Source organism: Lytechinus variegatus, chromosome 2 (assembly GCF_018143015.1).
Source record: "Lytechinus variegatus isolate NC3 chromosome 2, Lvar_3.0, whole genome shotgun sequence".
In the NCBI taxonomy this organism is placed as follows: Eukaryota; Metazoa; Echinodermata; class Echinoidea; order Temnopleuroida; family Toxopneustidae; genus Lytechinus; species Lytechinus variegatus.
Window position 1 is genome coordinate 8,409,322 of NC_054741.1, and position 18,381 is coordinate 8,427,702.

Below are 18,381 nucleotides of genomic sequence, written 5' to 3' on the forward strand. Positions count from 1 at the left end.
CCATTTTTACTTATTTGTAAACTGAATTTTTTTTTATTACTTCGATAAATCAAGCATGGTTGTATAAAATGTAAAACAACTACTGTAAAGCCCACATATTGAACAGCGTTGTTAAAATTCAAACACCGTTTTTACCGTGTGTAATGAGTTTTGGTTCAACAATACATTATAGGAAGCTATCCAAAGAAAAACAGAAAGTGAAACTTTGCACACTCTAGGCCTGCATGTATGGAGATAGGAATATTCTAAAGAGTATCTGGAAATTATCATACACTATATAAAGACTCTTCGACTATCGATACCAATTATGATAAACGGATATAGGTTGCCTATTTTAAGCACTTTTAAGCAACATACAGACCCCCATACAGACCTCAGCATCCCCAATAAGAATCCCTTATTCGTTATTTCTTTCGGAAACCATTCTGAACAAGCATGACAAGGGTTAAGAATTTCCCTCTCAATAGGGGCCGTGCCGTGATATTTTGATGTCTGGGTACATGATGTCCAAGACGACCCTTTTTCTCAAATGAATTACAGGGTATACACCCTAAAATCAGAGAGTAAACATTTACCCAATACTGGGCATTTCCCCCAAAATATCGGGCCAAATGCATGTTTGAAGGGTAAATTTCAACGCAACATTGGCTAAAAATTTACAAAATATTTGTTGTCTTTTTACCCAACATACATGTTCATATTGTACCTAATATTGGGTAATTTTTTTTTTAGAATATAGAAATACAATACCTGTACTTCCCTTTCGATGCTTTTTGTCCCACCCCTCTCCTTTATCTACATTTCATTTTTCTCAACCACATGAAAACTCACAGGGGCGGTTGTCCCCCCCCCCCCCCTTCCGTTACGCCGCCCCTGACTCGGTCCCCCTAGGACACCCCAACGATGAAGAGTTGTATAGTTCCATCCGGACGCCCCTCTCCTGTCTGCATCGCGCAGCAAGATAATCATAACAACGCTGACCTTAAAGGCTGACCTTACATCCTAACAGGCTATTTCACTAAAATATTTCGTTTTAATAAAAGATGAGTAAACCGGATCCCGCGCGCACAGGACGCAAAATGTGAGATCGTATGTGCATGGGGCTACCAGTTCTCCCACGTCCAGCCAGGATTCTTCCGGGACATGAAGGGTAATAAAGGTGATATCAAACACCAGTCTCTCAGATGGTGGTAAACTGATGGTAGTGATATCCCAATGAATCTTCAATTTCTGCTTTAGTGGTCCTTGCTACCGTCTGATGCGTATTGTGGAGGTCCAATTTACCTATCTTCTGCAGACAAATATTTTATTGTAACGTTGGTAAAATCGGTGTGTTATTCTCGGATGAAATTCGGAGATGGATCCCTTTCGGTCTCTGATTCTCATAACTGTCTTGACTTCAGTGGATTTCACAGAGGGCCAGTCTGGTGAGTTTTATCTATTCATCTTTTGTTAGCACGTTGGATGAGAATTGTTGAAAGTGTACGCATATATACATGTATATACAGCATGGAAACTGTGTATTAGCTCAAGTTCCTTTAAAATTATCTTACAAACTGCATGTCCATGATATATATTTTCCTATTTAAATCCTGTAGGTATTGATGCATATTGCAGAATGGGTTTTTTGTGAATGTGAAAGGCATTCACTCCTGTTCCTGCAGTGAACTAAAGGGCACACAACCCACACAATGATATTATTGAGTATTTGTTAATAGCGTGATAAATGTGCATTTTTATAATTATAATAAATAATTCTTAAAACATTTAAGACTCGTCATAAAACTTTCATTATTTTCTAAATACAGTTAATCTTTTTGGTTGACATCCGTCTTAAAAGTAATCACTCTCTATCTTCGCAAATAAAAAAGAAGAGAATATGATATTAAATCTTTCAAAAAGATTCTGATTTGAGATATGCCTTTTGAAGTTATGGTCAAAGTTAAACCTAAACTGACTGTTATGTTGCATTATTATTCCATTTGACTGGCACCTTATGATTAAATTTCCAATCGTGTGCGTTCAAAAGTTTCATTACATACAACCTTGACCGTATATACAGATATTTCTCGGGGGGGGGGGGTGGGGGGTAAGAGAAGAGTCCGTTGTTATTGGGGCACTTTTTGCATTTTGTATGGTGAATTAAATCAAAGGAGATTGTAAACTCTTTCGGTTATATTTTTGAAAACTTGGAGTAAAAAAAAATGCTTTGCATGGGTTAACTTACACATTCAATAAAGTTTAGAAGCTGCCAAAATTTCAAAAGGAAAAGCACAGACTAATTAAAGAAATTAATCTGTTAAGTATGACCTCATGGTTTTAAGTTTGACAGTGTAGAATCTGACATTGAACTTTTTGACGATTCGGAATCTTCATATTATTCTGGTAAAGCAACAGATATCCAGTAAACGTGTTCATTTTTGATTGCTGAAGACTTGTTTGTAGCAATAAAGTCGTCATCTGATACCACTTACTATTTTTCTTCTCTATGGATCATCACACTGCGTCTATGCATATGAATTATATACAACGTCACAATGTGGCGACATTTATTTGGCTGGCACAAAGGCGTTCAGAGAACATTTTTTTCTCAATTTAAAAAAAAAAGATTACCAGGGGAGGGCACTGGTACTAAAGGCAAGACTACATTATATTTTGGGGGTATATCATTCAGGCGTTGTTACATAATACCCGAAAAATTGCGATATGAACTTTTGTTTTAAAAAATGATTGCACAAAATTGTTTTAGTAAGAGCTATTCCTAATAAGTTATATATCATTGGAAAGGTCTTTATAACTGAAATTTGCATTTTATTTTCCTATAGGGTGTAAAGTTTTCCTGATCCTAAGATTTATTGGGAAGTAACATTTTTTCACAATTTTCCACATATTAGATTTAACTTCTTATGACATTACCTTATGCCTTTTTATTGCATTTTTTAATTCCTCAGACAATTTCAGAATATACATATACTTTCATGGGTATAGGATGTCAAACAGCATTAGAAATATATTAAACTGTATAAAACGGTACGATTGTAAGGGGGGAAATTGAGTTGTAATGGAAATTGGCCCAACTCAAAACGCGTGGCCATACCTTTGTGCGATTGATTGATCATAATCTGTTTTCACCTCCATGATAACATATTCAACTTTTATATTAACTTTTGGTAATTTTTTATCGAAAGCTTTTTTACATTCTTAGTTATCATCTTTGGGCGGAATCTCGATTTTCTTGTTATCTGCTGCTTGCTATGTAGAATTTGTTCATTGAGAGGATTCCCTTTTTGTATGGCCACGATGCTGTATATCGCAGTTCAGACATAATGTAAACATTATGATGGTCAAAATTTCCGACATTGCTTCCCGTGAAATTGAACTTTGCTCTGGAAAAAAAGAGAAGACAATGCGCTGTTCATTACTAATAGAGCCAAGTTAACCCAGGACATTTTTATTCAATAGGCTTTGCATTCTTATGTATATTATCTATTACAAATATATTAAACGAATATTACATTCAGTAAATTAATTAATAATGATGTTACACCAATTTTTTTTTCGTTTAATAATCTATTCGAATACACCAAAAAGCTATCTACTTCATAATATCGCATAACTTTGTCTCTTCAATATTTGCTTATCATAATTGTATTTCCATTTTCCATGGATTTTGTACTGTTCTCTTGGAGAAAATCACAACAACCAAAAGTAACAACTGAAAGTGTCAGAATGTCACATTGCGTGCGAGTAAAGTATAACTATATGTATGATAAAAGAGAACACTCACACGTCACGTTGTAGCTTGTAACATGACGGTTTTTTAGATTATTTTCCCCAAAACATGTTTGATGTTAGTGTTTTTTTTTCACGTTTGTATAAGTTCATGGTTAAAATGTTCAATAGAGAACCTGCAAATATAGGACCGCTATCATCTGATGTAAGGACACCAGAGTTTTAAGTGCATCACAGCACACACACACACCCACTCAGAAATATGTACATGTACATAATATATGGATGAAAAACTGCGGCTTCAAGCCTTAGCCTTATTTTTTCGAGGTCCACATTCTCCTTTTCTCTCGAATTGAAGTTGTATCCATCCGATTCCAGAGCTCTTTTGAGATTACAGAAGGAAAATAAGATAATGAGACATGATGAGAGATCTGTAATTACTCTAATCATGATTATGAAACCGTGCTGACAGGCTTGCCTTGTTATCGCGTCAAAGATACTGCTTTCATGGTGGGGAGGGGGGGGGGGGGTTAGGGCTGAAGACCCTATGATTATAAGAAGTGAATCTATATATGATATTTTGTAAATAAACAAAAAAAACATTCAATTGAACTTTCTTGGGTATCATTCTTGTCCATTTTATTTTCATTACAATTGTGACAAGATATTTGAAGATTGTGGATTTTTGGCTCGATCACTTCACTTGATGGTTAATTGCAGACATAGTGAATCGGCATTTTCAAACTCACCCCCTCAATATGTTTTTCGCAGTATACGCCATTGGTTAAAGAACAAATTTCTAAATTTATGCCTGTAAAAAAAACAGTTTCGTATAACCTCGCAGGTCATTGTAGAAGACAAGTGCACGAATTAAAATTAAGCCCGATCATTTATACAGTCCTAAGTTAGACATCATTGTAAATTATTGGGAGCAAGCTCGCCTTGGGAAATATTTTAGATTTCCCAAACGGGCCACAGAAGGTCGTCGAGATCAGTATATTGCATTTGTAATGAGAATACTTTGAAATATATCAAATATAATTAGGGCCGCTATTATAATGATGATTGTAACATATGGCATTGTGCTGATTCATGATCTCAGAAGGGTGCGTTTTTATCATGCAAAGCATTCTCAGAAATCACCGCATGAATGTTTGATATAATCAAGGAGCTTCTGTTTGAAGCTCCTTGATATAATGTACGGCGAGTTTATTACGACAGCCAATTATTCATCCATAAATGATTAATGACGTTCTACTGATAGAGTAGTAAATTTTATACCCCTCCCCTTCCTTTCTTTATTCTTGTATTTCTTATTCTCTTCTCCACTCTCCTCATCCATCCCCTTTCTCTTCTTCCTTTTTCTCCTTCTCATCTTCCTCCTCTTTTTTTTCTTCTCCTCCTGCTCCGACTCCTCCCATGTTCTTCTTCTCCCTGGATCCCCTTCATCATTAACGTCATCATCATTAGGACGTCATCGTGAATATCATCATCATCACCATCTTCATCATGAACATCATCACCACCACCATCATCATCATCACCATCATCATCACAATCATCATTACCATGCACCATCATCATCATCATTACCATCACCATCACCACCATCATCATCATCTCCACCACCATTATCATCATAATCATCACTGTCATCATCATCACCACAACCGTCGTCATCACCATCATCATCACCATCATCATCACCATCATCATCACCATCATCATCATCACCATCCTCATCATCATCATCATCACCAATATTCTCTTCGTCTTCTCATCCTTCTTCCTCAACCTCCCATTCTCATCCCATCTCATTGAATTTAATATTTAAAAATTAAATATTAATATTTACGATGCTATATGCGAGATACGAGGTGTCGATTGGATTTTGAGATCATCTCCAATCACCTTGAAATTTTATAGACAGGCAATCAAACAAAATACGTATCGCCACTATTCGGTGGCATCTTAATGTTGATCACGAAATTTACACTTTTCTCACTTGGTATGTAGACCGGTTCCCTATACAGACAATCAATTGGTATTATATTTATTTTTCTAGGCGGGATTTTACAAACCCACATTACAGCATTTTCAGATTACTAGATTTGTACCGTGTAACAATAGTTATGTTAAAAAATATATAGTTTCCCTTTTAATGAAACTGTTTCTTTTTTTTGAGGGGGGGGTGTCACTTCGTATACAGCCACATGGGGAATAACACCTTCTGATATCTAATTTGTTACATATTTATATTATTTCATGACGAAATGATTTTGTATAATCTATTTTGTCAGATGATAATTTATGAAGGAACGAATATTGTTAGAAATTAGTACACTTATTTGCGGATGGAAGGGTTCCACCCCCCCCCCCCCGCCGGGTTGAGTCTTTCCACCCCGCAGCATGGATAAAACAGCACCTGGCTTGAAAGATATCAGAAGTGAAAGACATAGCAACATATTATTATAGAATTCAAGAAATGATGAGAATGTGTACATTGCTAATGAAAAATCATTAGACCCTTACAAAGGAATTATATTGTTTCTTGGATATTGAAATTAAAAAATAAAATGTATTTAAATATTTAAGAAAAAAAGGCCGAAAACTGAGCGGAAATTTCGTTGAGAGAGTGCCTGTTTCACCATTTTTTTTCTTTTTTCTTTAGCTTGTTTTTTTTCAACAATGGAGTTAATATGTTTTTTTTAGAGTTTAAACTTGTATAACAAATATTTTTGTGACCCGTTATTGTTATATATTTTGTATGTTTGTCTAATTATAGTATTGTACTCCCCCATGTCGTGTGGAGACCATGTCTGGTTAATTACCAGTTTGTTCGATCATAAAAAGAAGAATCTGATATAGATTTGTTTACTGAGGATTGGGGAGATCTTTTATGAATTCGGGGCCTGTTTCATAAAGATTCGTTAAAGGAACAAAGGCTCAATTTATATAACAAGTGTACTATCAGCCAATCAAATTGAATCTTTTCAGTAGCTTTAAACTTTTGTTGCAAATTTGTTATTGTAACAAGTTTTATGAAACAGGCCTCTGGTGTATAATCTTTCCGGTCCAGTGTCGAGTTTCAAAGTGTACTTTCATCCGTTATATTGCGGTTATCATCATTGTCTCTATCATTCTTGAATCTCAACTGTTACCCGCTCATATCAAATATGAAATGATTTGATAGCGTAGATTATTACTCATTAAATTCAAGGCCACTTCTAAATTGTTGATACCAGCTGATATTACGAAGGTGCTTAAAGACAGGGGGAAGTGACTAAAACCCGATTCAAGTGTTCATGACCTTATTGTTATACATATAAGAAGAAGGGAAATGAAGAAGAATGGTAAGAAGAGAAGGGAAGAAAGGAGGAAGAAAATAAGATAGAAAGTAAAGAGGAGGAAGAAAGGTGAAGTAAAATGTGAGGATAAGATCAAATTTCCGCTAGCGCTTCGCGCTCGCATTGCGTTGTTAGTTCGATGCATGTCCTATTCATGATTGTAATGATAATTAAACCCGTTGTAATTAATTTAAAGCGATTCAGCTTGTCATTTACACTCACATTCTTATTGAGATTCGTATACATTTTTAGGTAGATATGAATTTAAAAAAATATTAGGTCGCGCTTCGCGCTCGCATTATTTGTTAAATGAAGTGCGGATGCTACAAGCTTTCCTTCATAGGTCCCCCTTTTCCGATCAATACAACAAAAATTCCGTGTGTTGGAGATGAAGAGGCAAAGAGTACATACATGTATACCAAAATAATAAGTTTGTGATTAATGTTCGTATGATTGGTTTAGTAAGATGCAGATCGTGTTCATGAATTCTTATACAGACTGCACAATATCATAGTCCGGTAGACAAAATTTCACCTCGCGCCCCTGGCTTGTCGCATTGTTTTGTTTTATAAGAAACATGTGAATGATTTAATAAAAAATATGCATACATTGACCGCTTTCTTTGAATAATAAGTCCCAATATCTGTGATATCATTCAAGATAGTTACCGAAACTGAAAAGGTCTTTACTTTGATATTTGAAAAAAAATGATTATAATCCCGTTTGATTGAATCTTTAGTTTAAAAATCTTGTTATTTTTTTATAATATAGGTACCGCGCGATGAGGTGATTCGTGCACTTAGATTTCAATTATGTATGCTCTCTTAATGATTTGTCAAATTAACTGATGTTGTAGTATAATGCGAATGTGTGTCCCATAATGCCTATTGCTCATGAGATCTAGATTTATTCATGGAGTTACTATGTCGGCGGTAGTAACTCCATGATTTATTCATATCCATGCATTTTATATATAAATATATATATTCGGAACTCCTCGATGGCTGGTGTATATGTATTATGATTCAATATTTATTGGTTTCTGCCCCCATTTTCAAGTGATACAAATAAAATTAGGAGGCTCAAAAATGTAAAAAAAAGATATGCATACTTCTTTCTCCCTTTTTAGACTAGTGTGTTTAGTTAGATGTTGCATAGTATTTTTATTACACGTCAGTGACGTAATTTAGCCAAAAGTAATATTTAGGGGCCAGACGTGGAGTATCGGACAAAAATTATTTAAAAAAGTTGCGAGCGAGCAAATAAAAATCAAATTTTGTGATAGATTTTGACTTAATATTCAGAAAATAAAATCACATTTCACCCTTCTCTTTCCTTTTTTTTGGGGGGGGTCGTGAATTTGTGTTTGTTTTAGGAGGCAAGCGCCCCACAGCCCCCACTTCCATCTGTATGCCACTGTTAGTCTGTTACACATCAACTTTATTTCATGACTCATCGAGTGGGCATAGCTATAGCGAGAATTTTTTCAGGACATTGGAGATTGCATAGTGTCTAATATGAGGTAGATTATGAGAGATTGGAAAGGTCTCTCTATCTACATGTAATTCACGTAACATTATTACTGGAGGGCGAAGTGACTGAGCCTTTTTGGTTGCATTCATTCATTAAAAAAAATCTTCAAATCTAAAAGAAAAGGACACTTTTAACAAAATATACACTTCGCACAAGAAAAGGAGCAAAATGATGATAGAATGAAACACTTTGTTTAATTAACACTGTTACCGGTCAGAGTCAAGATGAATACTGGAGAATTCCATGCTTAAAAAAAGAAGAGTGGACCTATCACGAAGAAGAAGTGTATCTTTATTAAATGAATCATATTTGGAATAATCGTTATGTGGAAAGTTCTAAAAAAAGCAATTTGCTATGAGAGTGGAGTTACCGAGCGAGATGAATCAAAATGATTATCTCATATTCTGGTCATTTTCTTTGGCGATTCAATATGTATTTTTTGAAGGGGGTGAGGAGATATCCCCATAAACCCACTGTTGAAGAGTCCCCAACTCACCACAGCCCGAATGGATGGCCCTTCGTTCTTTCTGCACAGACGTTGGAGGAAGGTCAACAAGTATCAAAGTTGCGAATGAAAAGATTGTCCTGTCAAAGACAGAATGACCAAACGATTACATAAATGTTCGGCATTGATGAAACTTCCAATTGGAGTCATGTGGATCTTAATCAATAATGGAAGTACTGACAGTGAAGAAGTAGGGCCTACTTTACATACCATGCACATGTTAATTATGTTTGTATCTACTTGGTCAACTATTAGACCAAACGGTTAGTATGTGTTTTCTTTTGTGTGGGGTGTGTGTGTGTTTTTATCATAACTTTCTCAAATTTATTTTTGTATTGTAGATTTATCTATAGATTATAAGTATGTTTGTGTTTTATAATTATATTTAGGGAGATTTCTAGAAGATTTCTGGAAGAAAATGTTAGCGAACGAATGCAAATTTTGTTGTTAGGACTGTTAGAATCACCATCCAACCCTGTCTTAGTAATGGTTCTACCACACTTCCACCCCCCCCCCCCCCGGTTCCAGCCTTACCCTCACCACTCTCAAGCTGGGGACCTTTACCCCTCACCCTTCATGATCACTCTTTTTAATGATTACCCTCAAGGACAGTTATACATGGACGACTGCCCCGAGGTAATCACCTTAGTACCTAGTACCTTAGGGGCAGTTCTGTCCGCAGGGTTATGTCATGTAGGGTGGACGTCGTTGTTGGTAATGAGGTGAGGGTAATCATTATGTGCATTCATTGCCATTGGGGTGTTCATATGGGTGGGGTACGTGTCTGAGAATGCCCGAAATTGCTGTTTAACGATTAAGTAACAATGTTTTATATTTCTCGCATTTTAGATTTCAGCAGCGAAACCATAACAGAGGTTCAATCGTTCAGTTTTGGAGAGTCTTTGAGGATCGTATCACCAAACTATCCAGAATCCTACCCAAATAATGCCAACATTCAATGGCTTGTTTCTGGACCAACAGGCTACCAGGTCATGGCTGTTTTTAGTGCTTTTCATCTTGAAGAAGGTTATGACAACGTAGAGATCGGTTCGGGTCTAGACTCTGGAGCATCAGTACTGGCTACTTTCTCAGGTTCAGATCTTCCTTGTGTCACGGTCTCGAGTGACAATGAGATGTGGTTGTCATTTGTCTCCGATTCGTCTGTCACTTATACAGGATTTAATGTGACCATCAGCGTTTATACTCCCTCGAATTCTTCAGGTGACTTGAAAATTCACTTTAATTTTTTTTCAAGAATGATTTATTTTGTTTATTTCAAAATGTAAAATTCATTACGCTTATAGTGTAATGTACTCACTTGAAAATGTTGGGAAGAGCATTACCCATGTATACTATGTCTGAATTCTTAGACTGACGGCGCAATTTTTGAATGAGAGATATACTCTATAGCTGCATGGCGACAGAATCTATAGCAGCAACTGGGTAATTACTTAAAGGACAAGTCCACCCCAACAAAAACTTGATTTAAATAAGAAGAGAAAAATTCAACAAGCATAACACTGAAAATTTCATCAAAATCGAATGTAAAATAAAAAATGATGGCATTTTAAAATTTCGCTTCATTTCACAAAACAGTTATATGTACATATCGGTCGGTATGCAAATGAGGAACTGATGACATCACTCACTCACTATTTCTTTTGTATTTTATTATATGAAATATGAAATATTTTCATTTTATCGTCAGTGTCATGTGAAATGAAGTTTCATTCATCCCTGAACACGTGGCATTTTGTGCTTCAGGAAAGGTGGTCCTAATCGTCAAATTCGTAAAAATAGAAATATTGTATAATTCAAACAATAAAAAACAAAAGTAATAGTGAGTGAGTGACATCATCGACTCGCTCATTTGGATGTAACTGGCTCGTTCATATAACTGTTTTGTTAAAATTAAGCGAAACTTTGAAATGTCATACCTTTCTTATTTTACATCCAATTTTGATGAAATTTTCAGCATTGTGCTTGTCTGATTTTTCTCTATTGATTCAAATCAACATTTTGCTTTTTAAGATAATCTGGTCGATTACATACTACCCACTATCGATTTCACATGTAATGAGGCTATGTGACATGTTAGAGTGAGAGGATTTTTTTTTAATTTCAATACAGGTATCATTGATTCGCATAACGTGATGATGACTTTCTGTGACAGTGTCCTCTCTACGTCATCAAGCCCTGATCCTGGTAGGTCCTGAAGCCATTATTTGTAAAACATAGATCGATTCTCATTCATGAATTAACAACCGTAGAGACCATTAGACAACCACCTGTCGGACCATTCTTCCAAGAAAAGTACCTAATTATGACCACTACTACTTCTGTTGCTGCTGCTACCTATTACACGGACAACTACTTCTACGACTAGTTTGAGTATATTAGACCCATGCCACTTCTGGGTTTCGGGATCAAGGACCAAGGTTCCCAAGCTGTCCCATCTTGCATTTCACGTTCTAAAATGAACTGTCTGGTGACCCTGATAATCCTATCGAAGTATTATGCCCTTCTTCTACCCATTCATCTTCTCGGTATTGGTCCACAGAACTGGTCTGCATGCCAATAATTATGAAGGTTGAGCATCCTGCCCAGCCATTCTCTTTTCCATTGTTTTGATTGTGGTCTTCGGTAAACCACCATAACATTTTTTGTTTCAATCTGGTCCTTCCATGACACATCCAAAGCTACCCTCAGCATTGATGTGTACGCACAACCTCATGCATTTTCCCTGTTGCACCGGACTAAGCCATCTCTTGGACACCTATACGATGTCACGGGGTCAACTACCTTCGGGTACCCCTATAGGACGACTTTCTTTGCAAACATAATTATTATTCCCCGACAAATACCTTACGGTAATAACCCTACCACCCTCTAAGATAACCCTATATAGACAAAAACGATTTAGAACAGGAAAGGAAAAAACAGGAAACTACTCCGAGAGCAAGTACCATCCACAATTACCACACAGGCAATCTCCCACATCATTATTATTATAGGAATAAATTTTCCATGAGTGTTAGTTTTCTGAGTGAAGCTCACCGAGGGTATGTCCTGCAAAATGGTTGTCCTATAGGGGTTATTACCGTGGAAATAATTATCGTATAACTTTGTCATCCTAAGGATATCTGTCCTACAGAATGCTTGTCCTGTCCATCATAGAGGGGTATTTTCTTACAGGTCATGGTCCGGGGGTATTCTTCGGGTGTTTATAGGTCTATATCAGAGAAGTGTTGGGGTGAGCCTACGTCTGAAATCACTGGTAATAATATGGTTATGTTTCAAATTTCTTTATATCTTGGCATCGCAGCAGAGGTACAATCTTTCGGTTTTGGAGAGTCTTTGACGATCGTATCACCAAACTATCCAGACTCCTATCCAAATAAAGCCAACATTCAATGGCTTGTTTCTGGACCAACAGGCTACCGGGTCATGGCCGTTTTTAATGCCTTTCATCTTGAAGAACGTCATGACCACGTAAGGATCGGTTCTGGCCTAGAGTATGGAGCATCAGTACTGACTACTTTCTCAGGATCAGATCTTCCTTGTATCACGGTCTCGAGTGACAATGAGATGTGGTTGTCTTTTGTCTCCGATTCGTCTGTCACCCATTTAGGATTTAATGTGACCATCAGCGTTCACACTCCCTCGAACTTTACAGGTGAAGTGAAAATTCATTATAGGTTTGAGAATTGTTCGTTGGTTTTAAATTGTAGAATTACGTTTGAAACAGATAATTATGATAATGATAATTATGACTTAAAAGTAATATAGTTTCAACATATTTAGATTGGACGCCAGAGTGACGTAAACATGTTTGTTCTGTTTGTTTGGTTGTTTTTCTTTGTAATATTGTTGATATTTTAATTGTATATTTATTTCGTATTATGTATCTTAATTGTATATACATATAATGTGATTTTAATATGTACGCACGGATGTTCAGAAGAACAGCCATTGGCTGAAGTTCGTTTATCGTGTTGAAATAAAATGAAATGAAATGAATCTCTTTTGTTTACCCACGACATGATTTCAGAATAGTCCAATTATTCACAAAAAAGTCACAACAGGTGTCTCACTTCCAAATCAAGAGATAGAGATTTGGTTTCATGTAAATCCCGTGTCCCGTGTATGGCTTTGATTACGGATACAGATGATTGGCCATCAGACAAGATTCGGCATTACTAGTAGGCCTATAAGTTTCATGAACAGAATAATTATGATTTACGCTTAGTTGATTTTATATCTTATCCCACTCGACAAGAAGGCTGTGATGAATGTTGTTATATAATGTGTATATTTATATTTCTGTGCAGATATCGTGGGTAATAGAACCTATTCTTCATCATCCCATGACGGCATGAATATGAGTTTCTGTGAAGAAGTCCTCTCTGCGCCAGGCCCAGTCTTTAGTAAGCCTATATATAATCCGACGTTGTATTAAAACATAAGATTTTTTAGTTATTTTTGCAATTGTTTAAATCACATTTAGTGTTTAAAAATATGAAAAAAAACATGACGGCATGAATATGAGTTTCTGTGAAGAAGTCCTCTTTACGCCAGGCCCAGTCTTCAGTAAGCCTATATATAATCCCGTGTTGTATTAAAACAAGATTTTTAAGTTATTTTTGCAATAGTTTAAATCACATTTAGTGTTTAAAAAATAAAAGAAAGTATTACTTCATTGTAGCTTGTAATTTTGATTACACAATACTTTAGCATCTAAATCTAAACGACTTGGAGAAGCGGAGTACACTGGAGCAAAGAGATATTGGGATCGATGGTGAATATCCACAAAGCAACACAAATCAAGCTCCTAGCAATATCTCAAACCTTTTTGTAGTATTGTTGGACATTGTAAAAGTATTTTTCAACAATTCATCATACGGCTTACAGCTAATATTATTTAAATTCCCAAGGCAAATTACTTTAATTTTAGTCTCCAAACACGCTAGCCTCTCTCCCCTTTTCTCTATTTTTTTTTTTTTTTGGGGGGGGTTATATAGTCTGAGGCATTGATAACCATTTTTAATACGATCTTATACTGTTCCTTTCACTGCATATATATTTATTTTCACAGACGTTTTCTATTCGGAAACCTGCATTGAGGAATCGTGTTTTGGTGGTGGAGAGACAGTTGTATGTAGATGCGATGATATTTGTCAGTTCTTTGGCGATTGCTGTCCAGACTACCCTGTCCTTGGCAAGACTCCATCAAACGAGACATCTTCCAACGAGACTTCATCAAACAAGACTCTTACGAATGAAACCATCCTTGAGGGTACTCTGTTAGACCTCAATGTTTGGAAGTGCATCGATGATTCCTTTCTTCCTCAATCTCATCCAGATCTTCAACATGGGTATCGGATGGTCGCGAGATGCCCTTCGGAATGGTCTTTAGATGAGGATGTCAAACAAAAGTGTGAAGAGGTTAATCCCAATGTGACAACAAAGGTATTTTACATTTACGAGGATATCTACTTTAAAAATCTCGGTTGTGCTACTTGCCATGGATATGATGAAAGTGCGTTGACTTCCTTTACCATTTCATCAGACCAGTTTTGTATGTGGAGAAATGATACCCTTGACTGTTTTTCGCCAGTGCCGCCATTACAGTCAAATGCTTCTAGAAATAGCAGCGAATCGATTGAAGATTTTATGATTACCTTTAATTATATCCCGAAACCTCGTCTTTGCCTATTGAATGCAACTGAAACGTGTCCGAACGGAACAGATGAAAATGTATCTCTTGAATGTCAGTACTATCAGATGCCAATCATCGGTGACGGTATCATACATAAGCACCCGTCTTGTAGTCATTGCAGTGGAGGTCCCCTGCTCGAATGTCCGTTTGATATTATCGATATGAGAGGCATCACGATAGATATTGGTTATGATCCTATAATGCCAATTGAACTAGATCTCGGGATCATTGACATATTTATCCATCCTGAACCTATCTTAACCATCAAATGTACAGAAGGATTTGAATTAGATCCCAATGGTAACTGCGTCCAAATATTATCGGACTGGCCAGTCTGCCAATCTGAAAATTTTACCATCGATCAACTTAAAGGAGCAGTAGATTGTTTAGCAGATGTCGCTTGCTTTAGGGACATCATGTTAGATAATAGATCAGTATCTTTAATCAATCATCAACCACCTTGTCTAGTAAAGTCATCGACATACATGGATAATGATACGATATCATTCAGTTTGAATTACAGAGATTACATAGATCCATCGATCGATGAACGTTTGATAGAGGAAGATATTATACGCCTTCTTCAAACTCACAGGAGTGATGATTGCAAAAATGTAGAGATATCCGCGAGTCATTCATGTTACGTGGAAGAAAGTACTGAAAACACAACATACGAATGTCCCATGGAAAATATGTTTGTTGGACACTATTCGGACCTGCTGCCTTCCCTTATCAAGAATGAGTCTTTTATTTTCATCAACGGATCTTATATCCGACCCACGTGGTGGAGCAACATCACCACCATGCAGCTTGGTGATGCCAATGTCTCATTCCAGTATCAATTCACCATGTGTGGGAGTGAGGTAGCTTTACAAACCTGTCCTTTCTTAACGGTTTCGAACGATTCCATTCAATGGATTGACCAAGATAACCGATCGGTTATGGTCCATGAGGATCAGATGTACGACATCGAGGACATTCTTATCAATCCCGATGGTTCCATCAATATTTGCTATGATCATCATGTCACACCAAGAAGGACATTGACTATCCTTGGACATGTTCTCTTTGCGATATCATCAGTGTGTCTTTTGGCCACGTTGATAACTTACATTGCCTTCTCTACCTTGCGGAACCGCCAGGGTGTCTCCATAATGAATTTCATAGTTGCCTTGTTCTTCGGACAAATCTTGCTTCAGTACGTCCGTCTTTCGGTATCTGGGTTAGTAATACCTTGTATAGTCGTCGCTGTATTGTCCCATTTCTTCTTCCTCGCTTCTTTTGTTTGGACGACGATTCTCGCCTGGGACCTGAGTCGAAGCTTCGCAGCAAGTAACATGAAGACGTTTTCGTCGAGCTCTTTTGGTGGTAAAATGATCGCCTTTCTCGTTATTGGATGGGGTACACCACTCCTGTTTGTCTTCATTACTATATTACTTCAGTTCGGAGGATTTCAGAATGGTCCTCTATTGGAATACGACAGTACCAGATGTTGGCTTGCCACATTATCTAGCATAGTGATGTTCTTTGTTCCAATGTCTATCTGTCTCCTGGCTAATCTCGTATTGTTCATCATCACTATACACGGGGTTCATTCTATCAAGAAGACAACATCTATGCTGAAAGCTGGCCAGGACTCTCAGCTCAAACAGTGGGCTGTAGAACTCCGAATATATATCAAGGTAGGTCCATATTTCTTCAGCTTTTAGAGTTCAGTATACCATGTATACCATAGATAGGTCAGAGCTGCGTCGTTACATCGTCGTTTACGCATTGATCCTGTAAGCGTCTTTTCATCGCGAATCCTCACATTTTACTAGTCGAAACAATGGGGAATGCGAAGTAGGCCATTGGAAAAAAGGCGCAGCGCATACTTTTGTAAATATGCATGATACATTTTCTTCTATAAGAAGATTATCTAAATAGCGACTTCCGGGTGTTGTGGTGTCAGTACATGGCATAATGTAGGATAATCGACACCCACTAAAAAGGGAAAAGAATACAAACAATGAATAGAGTGGAGAATCAGATCATTCAGTCAAAAAAGTGAAAAATCAGTTGCAATTTTTAGATGGAATTTTGATAAAAATGTGAAACTAATTTGTTTGTGTAAAATTTTGATATTTCATGACACGATAATCATTAAAGTGGTGTCTTTACTAAATGCTTTGAAATGATAACTTGGTTATAACCTTTGATATTTTTCATGCATTGTATCATGTCACTGTGGTGGGATAATATCGCAACTTCCACGAAGCTCTTCACTTTCTCTCAATATTTTCTATCAAACCCGCTTCCATTAGAACTGTACATCTTTCTCTGAAAGCCGACGATTACGTGAAAGTGTTCTTTTCTACTCTCCAAATCTTATTTGATCATTTACAATAGATCTCAGCTCTTCTTGGATTCACCTGGTTGTTTGGATTCTTAATGATGGTTGTCAGAGTGCCATTCACAGAGTATCTCTTCATCATCGTCAGCGGCTTCCAAGGTGTCTTCATCTTTCTTTCTTTCGGTGCCAACAAACGCGTGAAGAAGCTCTGGCGAACGACCATGCGAAATTCGACGCTCTGGACTACCCTCTCCAGAAGGGACTATTCCAAAGGGCAAAGCAGTTCTGGTCAGCACCATGCCGGACACAACACTTAACTTTTATTTTATTATTTACAAGGGAAGCTCAATTACTTATAAACATTATAACATGAACTTTATAGAGATCTTTTCCAGTTTTTAATTCTTGCCTGTTGAATGTTGATTGCTGTGTATACTGTTCAATGCTGTTGGTCATGGACCTCATAATAATCATCGAAGAATGTAATTACATTTGATTATATATGTATATAAGGTAACACATACGTTTATGCTTTTATCAATTATTTCGTTTTAATCTGCCTGAAATCAAAAATACATGTATATATAGGCCTAGGTATTTCAGTAGAAAAAACACGCAATATTATGCTCTCTTCAAAATGTGATGTTATGAAATTCTATCTTCTTTTTCTTTCATGTTGAACAGCGATTATAAGTTGAAGAAGCAGAATAGTGTATATGCACAATGATAGAATGATTACCTTTAAAAAGGAAAAGGAGAATAGAAGCGTATCTAGGACACGCGGCGCCTGGGGTAAGTGCTAAAATCGCGTCCATTTCAAAGTGTGATATATACTACTCTTAATCACACGACCAGTCAAAATAAAACATAATATCAATGAGGGTGCGAATCATTTTCAGTATTAAGACGTTAAGACGGAATATTCTTAGTTGGTTTGGGGAATCATAAACATCATCTAACGAAACAATGAATGCGATCGCGAAGCACTAGCTGAAAATTATTGATATTCAGACCTGAAAATGGAACATTTAAAATACCCTTTTTAGGAATTAAGAATAGAGATGATACGTATCTCATTAAACTAATCGAACTATAATACAAGGGCGAAGTGCGAGACCTTTTTTTTTCAATTTTGAGATATTAAGATCTCAAAATTATTGATATAGCTGAAATTCGGGACATTTTAGGGATAAATAATTTCACAACGCTTATC

The 18,381-nt window shown here is 36.6% G+C and overlaps 1 protein-coding gene across 1 annotated transcript; it reads left to right on the plus strand.

Moving 5' to 3' along the window:
• The first annotated feature begins 1,159 nt into the window (after window positions 1–1,159).
• LOC121407225 lies at window positions 1,160–17,552 on the plus strand. Its single transcript, XM_041598192.1, has 7 exons — window positions 1,160–1,427; window positions 9,967–10,338; window positions 11,248–11,322; window positions 12,446–12,793; window positions 13,449–13,544; window positions 14,213–16,518; window positions 17,225–17,552. Exons 1-7 carry the CDS (start codon window positions 1,358–1,360, stop codon window positions 17,483–17,485), a joined length of 3,528 nt encoding a protein of 1,175 aa, XP_041454126.1. The 5' UTR covers window positions 1,160–1,357; the 3' UTR covers window positions 17,486–17,552.
• The last annotated feature ends 829 nt before the right edge of the window (window positions 17,553–18,381 follow it).